The sequence below is a fragment of the Echinops telfairi genome, unplaced genomic scaffold (assembly GCF_000313985.2).
Source record: "Echinops telfairi isolate 266 unplaced genomic scaffold, ASM31398v2 ScPeMD7_5;HRSCAF=22, whole genome shotgun sequence".
Classification (NCBI taxonomy): Eukaryota; Metazoa; Chordata; class Mammalia; order Afrosoricida; family Tenrecidae; genus Echinops; species Echinops telfairi.
In genome coordinates, this window is record NW_022103901.1 from 12,341,669 (window position 1) to 12,360,140 (window position 18,472).

Consider the following 18,472-nt stretch of genomic DNA (forward strand, 5'->3'; position numbering starts at 1 on the left):
ATTCTGACGCTAGTGACACCGTCTCCCCCACCCCCCAATATAAGCTGTCCTGAGACTAAACCTTTACAGGAGCAACAGCCTCGCTGTTCTGCTGCCAAGTGGCTGGTGGGTTTGAACCACCAACCTTATTGTTAAAGCCAGGGATCCTCAAACTTTTTAAACGGGACCAGTTCACTGTCCCTCAAATCCGTTGGAGGGCCAGACTATAGTTTTTAAAAAAGCTATAAACAAATTCCTATGAACACTGCACATATCTTAATTTGAATTAAAAAACAAATGGGCCTAAAACACCCGGCAGGCTGCAGTTTGAGGATGCCTGGTTAAAGCATAGCAGTTCAGTGCTTACTCAACAGCACCACCGGGACAGATGTATGCAGTTCCTGTTAGCCCTGTTTTAGTGCAAGAAAAGGCTAGGAGCTAAGTGAAGGTGATTGTGATGAATTTGTTGGAGAAGGGGCTGGTTTGGAAAGTGAGGGTGAATTTACATAACATAAAAGAGGTTAAGTATGAGTGGGTCTTGAATCTGTGTTTGAAAACCAGGGGACTTAATGGGGAGATGATTTGAGCTTTAAATAGTTTCTGGCTTCTGAAGCAAGAACAGCATGATTTAGGGCAAAGGCCAAAGCTTGATCTCAGTTTCCTGGGGCGCTCTGGGTCTCGGGTTGCTCTAAGCCTGCCAGCTCTCTGTGGTAACTTCTGTGAGATAGGTTACGGTCCTAGACGCAGCAGTTCTCAACCTGTGAGTTGCCTAAGACCATCGGAAAACACAGATTTCCAATGGTTTTAGGAACCGAGACACTGCTCCTCTATCCGTCTCCAGGCGGGTCCATCCACGTACAGATACGCCCACCTACGAGTCCCTGGTGTGAAGGCTGTTACCTATGCTACACCCTGCTTCAAATTTTGTTTTTGTGATTCATCACTGCTTTAATTATGTTCAGTTTGTAACAATGAACATACATCCTGCATATCAGATATTTACATTACGATTCATAACAAAATGACAGTGATGAAGTAGCAACAAAAATAATGTCATGGTTGGGGGTCACCACCACATGAGGAACTGTATGACGGCATGAGGAAGGTAGAGAACCACTGCTCTAAGGACTGCCAGCTCTGTATGGTAACTTCTGTGAGACAAGTTACGGTCCTATAGTATGGCTGCCCAAGGCCTGCCGAGGCCTCAGCCGGGTTTGAAAGACCAGTTGTACGCTAGGCTGGCTGCTGTAAGTAGCTTCCCGTGTGGAAAGGCGGTGGCGCTGAGAGAGCAGGGTGAGGAAGCAACATGGGACGGAGAGGACGTGCTGGTAGAGAGGAAGAGAAACTAGGGTCTTCTCCTGCAATGCTTGAAGGGGCCTGCTCCTGAGCAGAACTAAACGTAAGACCATCAAATTCTCCCGGAAAACAGGCGCTCACCTTGTAGCGCTTCACTGCCTTGAGCACGGCTGATGCGAAGAGGCAGGCGTTTCCAGTCTATAGAGTGAGAAGACGTTCAGGGGAGTGAAGGGAGCTTGTCCAGGGTGGACCTGGGACATTCTGACCCAGGTGGGCTCTGTGACTTGAGCACACACCGACTAGTCCGAGGGGTAACCAGTAGCAGCTTCGGCCTAGAGCAGCGGTTCTCAACCTTCCTGATGCCGCTACCCTTTCGTACAGTTCCTCGTGTTGTGGTGACCCCCCAACCATAACATTATTTTCATTGCTACTTCATCACTGTAAGTTTGCTACTGTGATGAATTGGTCGCGCCTCACAGGTTGAGAACCACTGGGTCTAGAAAGTAAAGGCACTGGAGGTGACCGAGTTTAGCCTCCTTATTCCGGAACAGGGAGGTTCACATGAGGGATGTGGGGGGTGTTGAGGGGTGGAAAGAGGGGCTGTGAAGTAGAGCCCCTGTGGGTTTCCCCGCTCTGGATTTCAACATTACCGATGCCCCTTTCTCAGAATGGAGAGTCCTAATGTATACACGGGGCTTCAAAAAGTTCATGGAAGAAATGAAATGGAAAGCTGATGGAATTTTCCCATGAGCTTTTTGAAGCCCCTTTGTAACATTTGAGAGGGTTTTGTTTTTAAGTTCTAATCAGCTCGTGAACTATTTCTAAGTTTATGTCCTTATCAGGATAGTATGACAAATAGTAAGGAAAGGCACTGATGTTATTTCTTTAGAGAAACACGTGGTGTCCAGCGGACTGTGCCTTGTATCTGAGTTGGAATATTGAAGTTAATCACCATAAGCAGTGTGCAGGAAGCCTACTCTGCCCGATGTACAAAGGGGAAAGCAAATGATTCAGATGTGAATGCAGTCCCTGCTACCCCAACCTGCCTTCCCCTCTCCACTGACACCCCCACCCCCACCCCACACAAAAGGACCACTAACTTTCTCATAGATATCCCCTAAGCTCCACACTTAGACGGAAAACCGTGCAGAGGGTGCTGCTGCTCTGGGACTTGTGTGCGCTCTGAGACGGAAGCAGCCAGTGACTCGGGGAGTGGAAGGAGAGCAGGCTCATAGCGCACCCACCAGGAAATCTTCTCCCTGCCATCAGTCACTGCCCACTCAGCGGGGGAGAGCACCCTGGGGGACAGTAGAGCCATCCAGGGGAGGGCTTGTAAAAGCAGATGTCTACCCTGCATCCTGGATGATGAGCTGTGGTAAGAAAGTCCGTTTTGATAGCTGGGGGTGTGGACTGGGAGGGTGGATGCTTTTTTGAGTGTTTTCTGAGGAGGGAGCAGGCCAACAAAGGTCTGGGAGCTACAAGTTAGTGTGAAACAGGTTAGAGTTTGTGACATGAACTTGAAGCCACAGGAGGAAACTGAGGATATAGCCAGTCTTCTTGGAGGCATAAGGCAGAAACTGTTCTGGGATTCCCAGGGTTGTGACTTACGGAACCATTGGGGCAGAATGGACCAGTTTAGATATTACAGCCTCAGTTAACCAGACAAATGGACCAGACTTTACTTTTTAGAAGTAACACGCCAGTTTGACAGTTTGCTATGTTTTGAAGGGCAAGCAGGTGAGGATTGTGCCTGTGATCCTGAAGGAAGGATACAAACTTACGGATTTGATTGTGTTAGAGAAGGGTGGATGTGGGTCACTGTGGATGACCTTGGTAGGAACAAAAAATCCGTGTATATACTCTAGTATAAGCCGACCTGAATATCAGCTGAGGCACCTAATTTTACCACAAAAAACTGCTTTAAAAATGTGCTGGAAAACTTGGCTTATACGCGAGTATATACGGTAAGGGCCCCGCCCTTCATGGAAAACTCTCAGATACTCGATGGCACATGGCTTTGATATCTCAGACATTAGGGAGTTTAGCCTAATTTACATAAAAGTGTTGGTGACTTGATTTAGTTCTTTCATCATAGGCAGTTTGATTGACCTATGAACATGGGGATTTCGTTGATTTCATTTCATCCAGAGTGATTTGTCTTTGGGATAACGAAGGCAGAAACTTTTTTTTTTGGCATGCCCAAGCACTGATCCCTGCTGGCCACCTCAGCCCAGAAGTGCTTCACTTTCTCTCTTTCCATTGTTCAGCTTGCTAATTATGTTCACTCGGACCCCTGCAGCAAAGATCTGCTCCCTTTTCCATTGAGTCCAGTCCAGCGACCCTCGACGGGGTGTCCAAGGCCATATCAGTCTTTATGGAAATGGACAGCCTCATTTTCTCCCCTTGGAACTCAGCTCCTGGGCTTGAACCATTCCTCTTCCAGTTGGTAGTCCAACACGTACCCAACAGCGCCACCAGGGCCCACTTAGCTCTCCTCACGTGGGCAGATGCCAACTCGCTCCCTCTGCTCTCACTTCCTCCCCAGGCTTGTAATCTGTGCGGTTTTAGCGCAGAAGCAGAAAAATGAACCTTGTTTCTCAGAAATCCACTTGAAGATTAATCTGAGTGAGACGGTGCTCCAGAAAAGCTTGTGGGGAAGGGGGACGATAGGATAAAGGGATTTCTCCACGAGCTTTTGAAGGCCACCTCGCAGTCCATGCCCCCAGCCCTCAGGGATGAGACTAGGACGGGGGCAAGTCTGTCTGCAGTATTGCCGAGGTACATAAATCCCGGGGATTGGGATAGTATATGGTGCTACCTGAAAAACAGCTGGCCTTTGACACAGCAGATTCAACTTGTGTGCTTGCTCCGAGAACGGGTATGACAAACCTGTGCCCTTTGCTAGGGAAGCAGCCCCCAGCAGTGGTCTTACTCCTTCTGAGTTTGCCCCCTCCCCGTGCACCGCGACCTCCCTTTGCTGTTAATCATTGTCATGGACTGAACAGCTCTTTGGGTTGTATTAGCATGAAAGAGATTCTTGGCTCAATTGACATCGTCTGTACCGTAACCACCCGCTCTCTCTCCTCTCCCCTATCAGGTGACCGAGTTGAATGAGCCGCTGTCCAACGAAGAAAGAAACCTCCTCTCGGTGGCGTACAAGAATGTCGTGGGGGCACGCCGCTCCTCCTGGAGGGTCATCAGCAGCATCGAGCAGAAGACCTCTGCGGATGGCAACGAGAAGAAGATCGAGATGGTCCGCGCGTACCGCGAGAAGATCGAGAAGGAGTTGGAGGCAGTGTGCCAGGATGTGCTGAGCCTGCTGGATAACTACCTGATCAAGAACTGCAGCGAGACCCAGTACGAGAGCAAGGTGTTTTACCTGAAGATGAAGGGGGACTACTACCGCTACCTGGCCGAAGTCGCCACTGGAGAGAAGCGGGCAACTGTTGTGGAGTCGTCTGAGAAGGCCTACAGCGAAGCCCACGAGATCAGCAAGGAGCACATGCAGCCGACTCACCCCATCCGGCTCGGCCTGGCGCTCAACTACTCCGTTTTCTACTATGAGATCCAGAACGCGCCCGAGCAAGCCTGCCACTTGGCCAAGACCGCCTTTGATGACGCCATCGCCGAGCTCGACACCCTCAACGAGGACTCCTACAAGGACTCCACTCTCATCATGCAGCTCCTCCGTGACAACCTAACGCTCTGGACAAGCGACCAGCAGGACGACGACGGCGGCGAAGGGAACAACTAGGCCCCGGCGGACTGGCAGCGCACGCTGATGCTACTACTGCAGTCTTTATTTTTTTCCCATGAGTTGGGGGTCGGGGAGGGGAGGGGGAAGGAGGGGTGTCCTTCCTAGGGAGGAAGCCCACACGACACGTCCTGTCTTTGATCGCCTCTTTGACATTTTTGCCAAAACACCACTAGTGGGAAGTCAGGCTAGCTGTGCTGGCATGGGCACGGCAGCCTTGCCCTGGCACCGGCGTCTGGACTGTTCTGTAGAGGAATGCAGGTGGAGCTGTCCCGTCTTTACTTTAACTTATTGCTAGATGCTAGGGTTTGCTGACAAGAAGGAAGTATGCGTGGAACGGCCCTCGATCAATAAGTTCTGTGGTTCCAGGAAGGGTTTCCTGTACATACGCTCTTACGTTTTGGGTACTTTCTATCTCATCTGTTTCAGTCGTGACGTTTGTCTCCCGTCCCTGCAGGGTGTATGCCACCAGACATGGAAGAGTTTAAATCCCAATTGAGAGACTCGGAGTATAAGGTATACCCATCCTTGTGGCTCAGGCCTTGCCAGCTCTTTTTTTGGCTGTTTGGATTAGCCGACAGTGTTAACACTCAGTCGCAGTTTACAGTGTTTCTACATTACAGCCATCGGTGTGACAGGGAGCCATGAATAAGGGGTCTCTTTCTTCTCGAGTAGGTTTGGCTATGCTCTGCTCTGTGGCTGTAGCCAGGTGGGTTTTGCAGTTTGCTGGGCCAGACGGCTTGTCTGAGGGAAGCGAAGCCCCCCTGAGGTTTCGGCTAACAGGTGCTTGGTTTGGGTTTTGCCCTTTCCTCATTGATCCCCTTTAATAGAAACGTTCGGCGCCACAAAAACAGCGGCAGTTCAGGTCTGTGGGCCATTCCTCGGGTTGGCATTTGTAAAGAATATTCTAGTTTCCTCCGATGCCATCCAGCTGCTGCTTCAGGGATGGCACTGCCATCTCCCTCTCACTGGATTCTGTTTCCTCCGAGCCCCTGTCCCCACCTTCCATGGTTGGTGTTGCAGCTCTTTGGTTGTGGAAGCTGGGCGGTCTATCCGAGAACGTCTGTGGTGTGTGAAGGTCTAGGTGCCAGAAGTGTACTGGTAGAAAAATCCAGAAGGAAAAGCTAAGCTCAGCTGTCCTGTCAGACTTATGGCCCTTGGCAGTGTGATCAGTTTATCCTCCCTTGAAAACACTTTCCTTAAGTGATTATTGTAGGAAGATCAATTAAAATTGTTCCCAGGTAATGAGTATGCCCTCCTACTTGACCAAGCGCGTGCATGTGTGTGTGTGTGTGTGCCTGTGTGTGGTTTTTCTTCTTTTGTTCTTTTAAAGAAAGCCTCCAAGTATGGAGAGTCCACTTCTCCTGGGTCCTCGATGTGTGTGTGTTGGGGGTTGAAGGAAGCCACCGTATATACTCGAGTAGAAGCCGACCCAAATATCAGCCGAGGCACCTAATTTTACCACAAAAACCGCATTAGAATATGCTGGGAAAACCTGGTGTATACATGAGTATATATAGTACATCGGTGTCCCCACACATTTTTACTTAGCCAGGCGGAGACCTCGTTTCTCCTCCGGGATAAATCTGTTTCTCCATGGAACAGTGACCTGCGGCATGTGTGTTCTGAGCTTGGTGTTTGTTTTGTGTTTTTGTTTGTTGGGGTTTTTTGTTTTGTTTTTAAATAAAATGAGTAACCATGTGAACTCTCCCAAGATGGGTAAGGACACCAAACTCCTTTTGTCTACTTGCTTATTTAGGCCAGGAGTGGTTTGATGCTAATTGAGGCAAGAGTGACCCCGGTGCGTTTGCAAAGCCCAAACTTGCGCTTGTCCTGACGGAACAAGAAGGCGTCCTGGATCCCGGGTGGCAGCAAAGGTAGAATGGTGGTGCCCGATGGCCGTGGACTGAACGGACTCTGTCTCCTGGCATCGTTGACCAGCTGCAGGACTGTCCCTCGCAGGCCCCTCCACATATCCAAGTGGAAGTCCCAGGGAATTTGGTCCTCCCAGAAGAATCCCGGAGGAGAAGGCTCTGCCACTTCTGTGGCATGACAGAAACCAGAGGGACATGCCGGCCGGTTGGGGGTGGGTGGGGGTGTTCTCAAATCTGTCTTCATGTCCAGTGTGAGTGGCGGTGTGTCCTTCCTTGTAGCATTTGGAAATGATTTACTGGAATGACAAAACCTATTTCTGAAGACAACAACAACAACAACAAAATTGTGTTTTCTCCCTTGAATTTCAGCTTTGGCTCTGGCTGCTTTGTAGACTTCATGCAAGATCCAAACCAGCCCTGAGGGCTAAGCCAGCAGAGGGCCTGGACTCTCCTGTCAGCAGCTGATTGGTCTCTTTTCTTTTCTTTGTTCTTAAAGAAACGCCCTTGCCTCCGAGCCTGTCTCCCATGAAATGACTGCTCCTCCATCACTCTCTTCTACAATATTGTGCATGCTGGTGTTGTATTTCTCTACAGTAGCTCGGCATTTATTAACTTATACCGTAGGTGTTATGTATTCCTATGACAAAAAAAAAAAGAAAAAAAATGAAGTCTTCAAAAAAAAAGTTTTTGAAGTTCTTTTGTTTGTTTTTTAATTTTATTTTTATTTTTTCCTTTTGGGGGTAAAGTTTGCTCTACCAAATAGTGATTGTAACCAATTGATCTGTTTGGGATGTTGCTATAGTGACATGCAGTTCTCTATTTTGTTTTTTACAAAGGGGGTGGGGGGAGCCAAAGAAACACCAGTGTTAGCTTAATCGTAATGTCTGGTGTTTGTCATGGTGAAATTATAACTATTACAGTGTAGGAGAACAAAAGCTGTGTTCTCTGAATGAGCCTCTGTGCTTCTTTGTCATGTTATGCAGTGAACTATTTTTAAGGTCTAATCAGTGATCATTTTCCCAACTCCCTGTTGTGCTGAGGGATTCTTTCACACACGGACCATGCTTAGCCGTTTTCCTCAGTGGTGGAATATCATGGGTGTGAGTCATCATGTAGCTGTCATACATTGAGCAAATAAACTTACAGATCGGATGTCAGTGCTGCCTCGCTTTCTTCAAGGGGTTACTTTTGGGGCCTTCTGTCTGTCGATTAGACACCGGCCTCCTGTCCTGCAATCCCCCCCTCACCCCACACACAAAGGAATGAGGTTGAGCTGAGGGATTAGGGGTTGGGGGTGAGCAAGGTGGTATCTACTGAAAAGCCACCTGTATCTGGGAGTCAGACTGGGTGGGGTGCACTCACAGAGGAGGAGGGCGCCTTTTGAGCCTTCACTTTGAGCATCCTCCAACTAGCTCTTAGAGCCTTTCTGAGAAGCACAGACCAGGGGGCAAATGATTAAGCTTCTGAGCTTTGGACTTAACGGTGAAGTGGGTCAGCTGCCCGTTTAGTTAGGTACCCTGAAATCCACGACCATTCATGGTGACCATTCACAGCAACGGTCACTGCTGTGGTTGAGCCCATTGTTGCAGCCACTGCCAGTCCATCTCCTTGGAGGGCCTTCATCTTTCTCGCTGACCATTTGCCAGGGACTAGACTCCTGCTCACGGATCCAGAAGTAATGTGAGCTGATGTCTGGCCAATCCTCATCTAAAGCACATGCCGGCTGTGTTTCTGAGGCAGGCAGACTTGTTCCGGCCATGTGTGGTACCTTCCACAGTCGTTGTCCAACTTCAGTTAGCAGGCGAGGTGGTTGCAAGTAGCATGGCTTGAGTCAGGTGCACGTTAGTCCTTGCTCTTCAATGCTGCAGAGAGGCCTGGTGCAGCGGGCAATGATGCACGTGGGATCCCTGGGCGGCGGCTGCTGCTGCTGCAGCCCCTGGTGCCCGTTACTGGTGTTGCTGTCTTGGGTGAGATGGTTCTTGGTGCTTTACCACATCCGTGAGTCATTGAGTGGTCTTGGGTTTTTCAGCTTCATCAGTGTGGGCTGAGTTTTCCCCCAGGCTGCTTTTGCCTGGGGAGGAAGAGCACAAGATGACTCCTGTCCCTGCGTTGGGGTGGGGGTGGGGGGCGGTTTCCTTTCTCATGGGCTGTAAAGGAAGAGCCGAGGGAAGGGTTGGCCTCCATTCATGGGTGTGGAAACGGAAGAGCCCGAGCCCACACTATGGGGAGGAAGGCTGTTTGTTCTGAGGTTTTTAGATACTGTGATTTCCCATTTCCAGCATAAAAACCATTGCGTGCGGAGGTTTTCCTGTTTGGCCATATACTTCACGGGTTCTGTAAGTGATCTCATTTGCCACTGACCACACCAGGAGTGCCCCTGGCGTGGCAGTACAGTGGTGGGTGGCCATCGAGGTGATAGGCGCCTGAGGTCACAGTGCTCACCAACACTCCACATGGGTGCTGGGCCGCTGGGCCACTCTGCAGCTAGCCGCTGGCTTCCAAAAAGTGGTGGGAGAATGTCAGAATCTTCATTCCATTTGTCTGTGACCCTTTGGAACTCGCCCCACCCCTACTCAAGCACCACACACACTGGCTGAGTCCTTTCAGCGTGCTGGTTCGTTCCTCGGAGTCGACAGAATTGGACACAGTCCTGCCAGTAAGGAAGTAGGTGGGCAGAATCGGAACAGTCCCGTGGTGACAAGCGCCGCAGGCTCTTCAGGTGCCTTAAAGGTGTGGCTCCTGGCTTGGTTCCATGGGTGTGATTCCCATCATGTGTGCCGGGATTTTGATCGCAAAACTTCCCTAAGGGCACCCAGGTATCCTAGTAGCAAATGAGGTCACTTCCAGGAATCCTTGAGCTGCTAACCCCAAGGTCAGCAGTTTGAAGCCACCAGCCACTCGGGAGAAGGGGGGCTTTTGAGACTTCTGTAAGCAGCTGACAGTCTTGCGAAAGAAAGCACAGGGGCAGTTCTGCCCTGCCTTACAGGGTGGCCATGAGGCAGAATCGGCTTGATGGCATGAAGTTATAAGGGTATTCCCCAGACCTCTCAGTTACTCTTGAGAAATTCCAAGGCTGTCCACTTGATTCTCCTTAATGCAGGCTTTGCTGTCAGGGGTCTTTTATTTGTGGTGGCTACCTGCCAAAAATGAGGCATGCACGATGCCTCTCCATGAACACGCGAAAGAGGAATAAAGCCCACTTCGGGTTAAAGCAACAGCTTCTAAGAAAAAGAATCTAAGCAGAAAACCGAGGAATAGCGTTGTTGGACGACGTAGCAGCTGGGTCCTGAGGGCGGTGGCAGTGGTTGCCACTGCATTCTGAGCTAAGCAGGTTCTTTTTGAGATATTTATAGGAGCTCTGACATCACACACAGATGGTGGGTGAAGAACTTGCCCCCCAAAACTAGGGCCTGGAGGGCAGAGGTGGTCTATGATCGTAATTCAATAATTGAATGAATGGTTTAGCATTAATAACGGAGGCTTGTTCTCCTCGATACACTTGGCATGTGCTGATGAGTTGGTCTGGGCTCATAGCAACCCTACGTGGCAGGGTAGGGCTGCCCCATCGGGCTTCCTAGGCTGTGGTTGATGGGAGTTGGTTGCTAGGTCTTTTCTCATACGGCTGAGCTGCCAGGTGGGTTTGGACGCCTTTGGGTTAGTGTCTGGGCACGTGGCCATTGGGCTGCCTGAGCACCTCTCATGCTGAAGTGAAGACATGACGGGAGTGACTGCAGAGGACTGAGTGGTGCCCCCTGCTCAGGGCACTGTGGAGAGGCGTTCTAAGAACGCCAGGTATGGGGTGGAAGGTTCATCCAGGGAGGTGAGTTTGTGCAAGGACGGTGTGTGGCAGATACTTAGCCACCCCGGGCAGGCGCAGGGTCCCTGCGCTCTATTTGTGTGTCATTACCACATGCTCTGGCCACGGTACGGGTCAGCTGAAACGGCTTGGTGACTCCGGGTGATCTGTGAGGCTAAGAATGGCACCTGTGACTTATGGGCCAGCAGTCCTCCAAGCAAATTTGAAACGGTCAACAGCCGATTTGGAACATTAATAATGGCACCCCAGCTTGCCAATTCAACAGTCTCTTTGATGTTCCCCCCTTTGGTATGGGTCCAAGTGCTTACGTCTGATGGCCACCCCACAAACCCAGCCTCTCACTAGCTCACTATAGATGGGCTGTCCACAAACCCAGCCTCTCACTAGCTCACTATAGATGGGCTGTGGGCGGTGAGGACAGTGGCAGGGATGCCCCAGGCAATAGGTTTGTTTGGGGGTCTCACAGTTGACCAGACCGATTGAGATTTCCTAATTGCACTTAGGTATCCCAACGGTACTCCAAATCCACAGTTAGAAGCAGAAAGAGAAATTACTTGGGGAGACAGGGCTTTTTGAGCTTGTGTTTTTGAATAGGTGCTGCCAGGTGGGTTGTGGGAAAGGCCATCCACAAAAGGATGGCTGGTTGAAAGAGTTTTGCAGGGTTTCTGAGCTAAGGATGTTTTTCACCTTTTGGAAGGATTGTAAAGGGGAAAGGCAAAAGATGTGTGTGGCCCACAAAGCCTGGGCTAGGTGTGTGCTCAGGGCCAGCAGCTTCCGTCCCTCTGGTTTCTCAATCATGTCCCCTCCCATCCGCTACTGCTGCCCCGCCACTTATTACTCCTTCCTCCAGGTAACTTGACATTATTTGTTCTTTCCTGGTGGCAGAGTGGTTATATGTCGGCTGGTAACGGCCAGGTCAGCAGTTTGAAACCACCAACCTCTCCATGGGAGAAAGAAGAGTCTACTCCCATAAAGAGTTACCGCCTTGGAGATCCGCAAGGGCAGTTCCACTGTGTTCATCGGGGTTAGTAGAGAGTCCAAATAGACTAGATTTGCAGCGAGCCTGACTCATCCTGAGGCAGGAAAAGTGTCACTGACATGGAGACCAGGGTTTTACTGCTGTTCTGAGCATTAAGTGGCTCTGGAATCTTAAAAGATTTTTGCCTTGTGCTTTTAAATATGGGCGGTTGGGGTTTGGTGGGGCCCATTAAATACCTCTTGTGTTCAATTTAAGGGTCAATTCCAACCCAGTGGCCTTCTATAGGGTTTCTTTACTGGAGCAGACAGCATAGATCGTCTGAGGAGCACCTGGTGAATTTGAACTGTCCACCCTGCGGTTGGCAGCCCAACGCTTAGCCCACAGCACCACCAGGGCTGCTTAGATTTAAGTAGAGCCAGATGTCTGGGGGCTACAATACCCACCCTCCAAGCTTCTATCTATGTAGGTGGGGGGAAAAATGTCAAGCTTAAATTCCACTGCAGGGATACAAATCTGAGAGCTGCAGGTTGAGACCTAGGCCCAGCCCCTGGACACAGCTGCCATTGTCTGTCTTAATAATTCTCTTGTGGGGTCCTGGAGTTGCAGTGTGGCACTGTACTACAGTGCTGCTATCTCTAAACATGAGGACCTTCTGTTTCAACTCCGTAATACTGCTATCACATCTGAGAGCTCAGTAATCATTCCCCATACCCCGCCATGCCTTTGATAAGCCCTGCTCTTTACCCCATATTGAAGTCATCGAATGCATCTTGATGCATCTTGCTTGTTAGGCTCTTTAGGCTCCATCTAAAATATTCCTCCAGCCTCTTTTATGACATTTTCAGGAGACCTTGGCACTAGCCATTTCACAAAATCCCACCTGGATTTGCCCAGCCATTTGTCTCCCCCACTTCCCTTGGGGCACTTCACCCCCATACAGATTTTCCATGTGATGCCTGCCTTAGTAAGCGGCAGGGCCATCCTTGCACGTACCTAAGCTGATCAGTCCAAACGCACAGTGCGCTGCTGGCAAGAGTCTGGCAGGATTTACTGTCACCCGTGGGCGGTGCAGTCCTATTTTCTGAGGGTCCTTTGTCTTCTTCACAACCCTCTCCTAGCATTCCTGGGTGGGGAAAGTGTGAAGTGTTCTGTCACCCTGGCTTTGATTCCACCCATGGGGGGCGGGAGGCACATACTCTGACCCTTCTATTGCTTTTCCTTGACTGGGAATGGTGGTAGAATTGGAATGGCAAACCTGTTCACAGGCCTCACCACCGAAACTCAAAAGTGGGTCTGAGTGGCTGCCTTCAGTGGAACCTGCGTTGGGAGAATGAACTGTCTTCACACGATCTTAAGTGTTAAGCTGGTTCTTTCCAGATGGGCACATGACCCTACTACTTCCCGGCGCTCTCTAGAGGCCACAAAGGCATATCAACACATCCACCTCTTTGCTCAGCCACCATGGCCTCTTCTGCCCTGCTGCTGGCTCTCTCGGTCTGAAGTCAGATATGAGGGATGAGGGCTTGATAGTTGACCTGGTCTTGGAAAAACTCGTGTTGGATCCCATTAAGTTATCAAAATTACCTTCCAGAAGCCCTTAGTTTCTACACTACAGGTTTTAGGTATTCATCTGAAAATGAATTCCTTGTTGGCAGCATTGAGGCCCTTCCGTGGGAAGCTCTTAACTTGTAGGTGGGAGGTGATATTCAAAAGGGATGAGCCCTTCCTGTCTCCGTCTGGATGCCCAGCATCTAACAGTTCCATCATTGCTGGGCCCGAGCAAAGGGAGTACTGATTGTTGGGTTAGGCACTGGGCTGCTGACTGCAAGGTCAGAGGCTCGAACCCACCAGGCACTGTGCTGGAGTAAAATGAGGTTGGGTGCTCCCATGAGGGCTAATAAGCACGGAAACCCTATAGAGTGGCTATGACTCCATGCCATTGGGTTTGATTGGGTGGTTGGTTTGGTATCCAAAAGCGATGGACTGAGCCCTGCTTCGTCCACAGGAATGCATCAGCAAGGACTGGCCCGGTCGCCCCTGTGCCCATTTACCTGGCACACACAATACTGCAATCCGGGTCCAGGTCTGGCCCCAAGTCCCTGACACTACTACCTAGCCTGACTGCTGCCGCAGAACATCCTCTGCTGCCTCTCGGTGGGCACAGCCCACGCCTGCAGTTGTCCCCCAAGAGCCAGCTGCTCCCGCACCCTCTTGGGGGGAGGGGCCTCGGTTTTCCCGGGGCTCTGCTGGGTCAACCCTTCCAGCCTGCTCTTCTCACGTTCGTCCCTGCATCCCGGCTTGTGCTCCCGCTCCAGCCCATCTGTCAGCCCCCCTGGCTTCTCGGGCCCCGGGGAAGGGTCCTGTTAGCTGCGTGTCCCCTCGTGGGCTGCAGGCCTCAGTACTGCCCGGGCCATCGTTTGCACGCGCGTGTGCGCTTGCACGCAGACGAGTCCATGTGTGTGCACTGCCTTCCCCCGGGTGCCCCCAACGGCTGCAGCCCCGCTGTGTAACCAGCCGAGCTTCCCATCTGCGTCCCCCACGGAAGAACTCAGCTGACTCCCAGGGCCAGGACCGTCCAGAGACCCGGATGTGGCAGGGAGGGGACGCGGCTGGTGGGCCTCCCACGTCAGGTGGCCTTCCATCCAATTACGGAGCAGTGATACTAGCCAATCACCAACCAGTCTCCCCACATTCCCCCAATGGTCAGCCTGTTGCTAAGGTTTGGGTTTCTGTTCCAATATCTGGCTGCTCCGCGGCCGCCTCCTTTCTCCCATGGGGAGCGCTGTCCGCCCTATCCTGTCTCCACCCTCATTTTCCACGGGCCCTTTGTTACCTGCAGTAACCTGTCACGGGCTGTAGAGGGCACTACAACACCTTCCAGGACCTTAATGACAGCTGGGAGGCCAGATCCCCTGACTGGTAGCTGCCTCAGGTGGCTGTGAGCATTCAACAAGCCACCTTGTGAGGCCCGTCTGTCTGGAGACGGGCAGGTTAACAGGCGCTCAGCACTGCACAGGGACTGACAGGCCTCTAAATGCAGTCGGGTTTGGGCTGAATCCTCCAAGAGGGAATTCCCAGAAGGCCAGAGGGTGCTCGGAAATAGACCCAGAACTGCAAAGAACTTGTCCAAAGCCAGTAGGCCCTGGGTCAGGATGGGGGTCGTCAGTGTTAGATTCTAAGACAGAGTCTCCTGCCCCACTCTCCCCCCCCCCCTCCCCAGTACACGTGCAGAGGTTCTGGAAGGTTCTGGAGTGGGCAGGCATCAGGTGCCGGTGGAGTTGCTAGAAGAGCTCCAGGGGCTGGTCACTGACTGTCCCTTCTGGACCAGGGAGTCTGAGGGCGCCCTGCAATGGGGCAGCCTCAGGGCCTGCTTGGCCCCAGCTCTAGCCCTCCCAAGGCGAGGCTGGCACAGCATGGGTTCTGAGCTGGGCCTGCCACCCCCTGTGGGGACCAGTGACTTCATGCTCCAGGGCCAATTATGTTACCACCCAGCAACCACCCTCAGGCTGGTCAGGCCTGCACAGGAGGGTCTCGGGGGTCCTGGCTAGAGCCCTGGAAGACACTGGAGAGGAGTTCTGTGGATCCCAGGATTCAGAGAGCAATGGTGGGGGTGAAGGGGGAACAGGACTGCTCCAAGAAGGGAGTGGGTCTTGAAGAGAGGTGCAGAGAGGGAGAGCTCAGAGAGGACGTGTCACTGGTGGAGGGAAGGGGGCTAAGAAAGGGGGCGAGTGGGACAGGGACAGGCACACAGTTCCAAAGGGGATGGGAGCGGGGAGAGGGCTGGGGAACCTGTGCTCAGAACATATGTTCACCTGTTGGAGTTCTTGTGTCTCCCTGTCCCCCAGCCCCCACCTCAGCCATCTCCCAGAGGGCTTCATGGGCCCAGCTCTCAGGGGAGGCGGGCATGTGGGAAGAAAAGAGTCATCTGAGCCCTGGGGCGAGGGGCCAGCCTGTCCCTCATTGGTTCTGCATGGAGCCGTCTTCACAGTGTGTGACCCTGGGCTTTGGTGCTCTGCATTGTTAGGGGGCACTGGGGAGCCTTCAGCCTTGGTTCCCATCCTGCACGGGACTGAGCACTGCCCTCCAGTGCCTCCGAGGCCACCCAGGGCCCTCAGAATGGACACTGGGCCCAGAGTGGTGCCGCCCTGCCAAGCCCCCACCAGGAGCAGAGTTGCCCCCACCCAGCACTTTCTATTCTTGCCAGCTCCCTCCAAGCTTCAAGCCAACTCTGGCAGGCCCCGCCTTCTGCAGTGGGAGTTGCCCAGACGTCCTCTCACCCACCTGAGAGCAGCCTTGGGCCACCATATGGACTGCACAGGGTGGGGGCGTGCCCGACCCCAAGTGTGTCAGGCCAGGTCGACTAGAGAAACCCCGAGACCCTCATAGATGTGTAAGAAAGAGCTTTATATCACGGAGTAGTTATATATCAAGAAGACACCCCAGCCCAGTCCAACTGGAGTCCACGTGAGTCCGATACTAGTGCCCAAGGCCCTCTTGAGACTCGTGCAAAATGCAGGAAGATCCCAGGCAGTGGGTGCAGTCATGTGGATCCAGTGGCAGTGATAACATCTCCAGTGCTCTGGCAGCAACCAGGGCCAGCCAGCAGGAAGGTGAAGGCAGAGAGAGGGTGGGGAGGTTCCCAGGACCCACCTTGTGAGAAGGCCACACCTACAAGGAGGCCCCATCAGACTGTGACCTGATTGACCGGTTGAATACCACCCCTACACTTCTGTCTTCAAGTTGGCATGAAAGGATGTCACTACCACACCCAGTAAGGGGAGCAGAGGGGTCCAGCTTTCCTCAAAGTCCCAGATCTGCCCTCTCCTCTCCAGGTTGGGAGTTGGAGCGAGCCCTGGCCATACACTGGACTCTCCTTTGCCCTCAGTCTGATCCTCGAAGGGGAGGGAGGTGGGGGTCATCCGGCTGGTGGGCTTATCCCGGATAGCTCCATCCGCCCACCTGAGGCATCCACCAATTCTGTTACAGTCCAGAGCGGTCCCTCGCCAAGCCTGGGACTCCCGACCGCTCGCAGCTGTCACCTCACCCAGTGCTAACTAACAGTGGCAGAGCTCCCTCTCAGGAAGTCCATGAGAACATGACTGACTCTCCCTCAGAGGCCTAGTTAGCTGTACACTGGTAGGTGCCAAGTCACCCGGGGAAGTGGGGGATGGAAGGAGAAGGGCCCCAGAGCCACCCACTGAGAGTCCAGCCAGAGACAGAGCACCCCAAGGGGGTCTGACGGAGACAGGTGAGTCTCTGTACTCCCTGAGGCTGGTGTACGGTCTCAGCCAAAGAGGGGACCAATATGCATGTTGGGGTTGGGGGCTCCCGATAAGGTCCCTCCACTCAGAGGAGAAGACCAGTCCTGCCCCTGACCTGCTCGGTGACCTTGGTGAGGGCCATTCCTGCCGGGCCTTCCTGGCCTCTCTGCATGGAGAGAGCTTGGGCTGCATCACCTCTGGGAGAGATGCCCACCCGGAAAGTCCCACCACAGTAGAACTCACCAAGCCTAGCTGGCACCCTCTGGATCCCTTATGGAGCCCCCCGAAGCTTGACCTTCAGGCAAAGGAGTCCCCAGCTTCTCGAACCCCTTCTTGCTCCTGCTGGTCCTTCCTGGGCCACCACACGAGGGTCACTTCTGCAAGTCCCTCTAACCCACCACCCGGAAGCCCCCAAAGATGTCCCTGCTGGTCCCTGGGCTTGTCCTCTGCCTGCCCCTGACAGGGTGGGTGCTGGTCCAAAGCAGCTGCCTGTGGTGAGGGCAGCCTTCCCTTTGGGCAGGCAGGGGCTAAGGAGAGACCCAGGGACTAACCTGGGTCCTGGGACAACTTGTGCCCCCACAGGTCTCAGGGGGAGCTGGTTGGGGGGCGTGAGTAGCAGCTTCAGGGATTTGCAGTCCTCAAAGGAGCTGACTGGTCAGGCTTCACCAAGGCATTGTCAGGCCTGAGCAGGGGGGCCCAGCTGTTGGAAGCACCAGCCTCATGGATGACAGCAACCTCTAGAAATGGGACCCACTAAACAGCAGGGGCAAGGCCCGGCAGGCCCAGAACTGCTCCTGTACCCCGGGAGATAGGCAGGGACTTGTGTCTCCTCCCAGCATAGAGCTCTGAGCCCAGGCAGGCCAGCCAGCCTGCGCCCACTGCCACGTTGGTGCTGCCCCAGGTCCTGGGCATAAGCTGAGCCCTAGCCTAGGCCAGCCTCTGCGGTCTCTCTATCTCCTGTCCTAGGGCAGCCTGGGCACCTACCTTGGTTTCCCCAGCACCTGTTTCCTCCCCTCCCACCTTCCCTGTGCCCTAGCTGTGTCCCAACTGATGGCCTGAAAGGATCCCATGGCCTCCAAGCTCCTGCCTCTGGATTTTCACCCTCGGTGGGCCCCAGCCCCTAGTTACATCATGCAGTCTGGCCCAAGCCCAATAGGCTTCAGCAGGTAGCAGTGCAAACTGTGGCACCCAACCCTCTCTCAAGCCCACTTCTGGTTGAAGCACCTCCCCCGCCCCCCCACCTAGAGGACTTGGACAGATCCCTTCCCTTGGAGACTCATTGTTCGTAGCTGTTACTAACAACACCCCAAACTCACTGCCATCAAGTAGACTCCGACTCGCAGCGACCAGGCAGGACGAGAAAAACTGCCCCTGTGGGTTTCCGACACTGTGACTATCTTTTAAATAAAAATTTCATATGCTTATGCAACCACGAGGTGTCGAAGGGATCAGGTAAAAGGCATCATCAGAACAAAAAATCTTACCATAGTGAATGATGGGGGGAGTGCGGAG

General features: G+C 52.7%; 1 protein-coding gene across 1 annotated transcript in view; it reads left to right on the forward strand.

Moving 5' to 3' along the window:
- Positions 1-8,060, forward strand: part of YWHAG (tyrosine 3-monooxygenase/tryptophan 5-monooxygenase activation protein gamma) — a 17,545-nt gene extending 9,485 nt beyond the window's left edge. Inside the window, exon 2 of the mRNA XM_045284672.1 lies at positions 4,373-8,060. Coding sequence (XP_045140607.1) covers positions 4,373-5,029 — 657 coding nt within the window. The 3' untranslated portion in view covers positions 5,030-8,060. The remainder of the gene's footprint in view (positions 1-4,372) is intronic.
- The last annotated feature ends 10,412 nt before the right edge of the window (positions 8,061-18,472 follow it).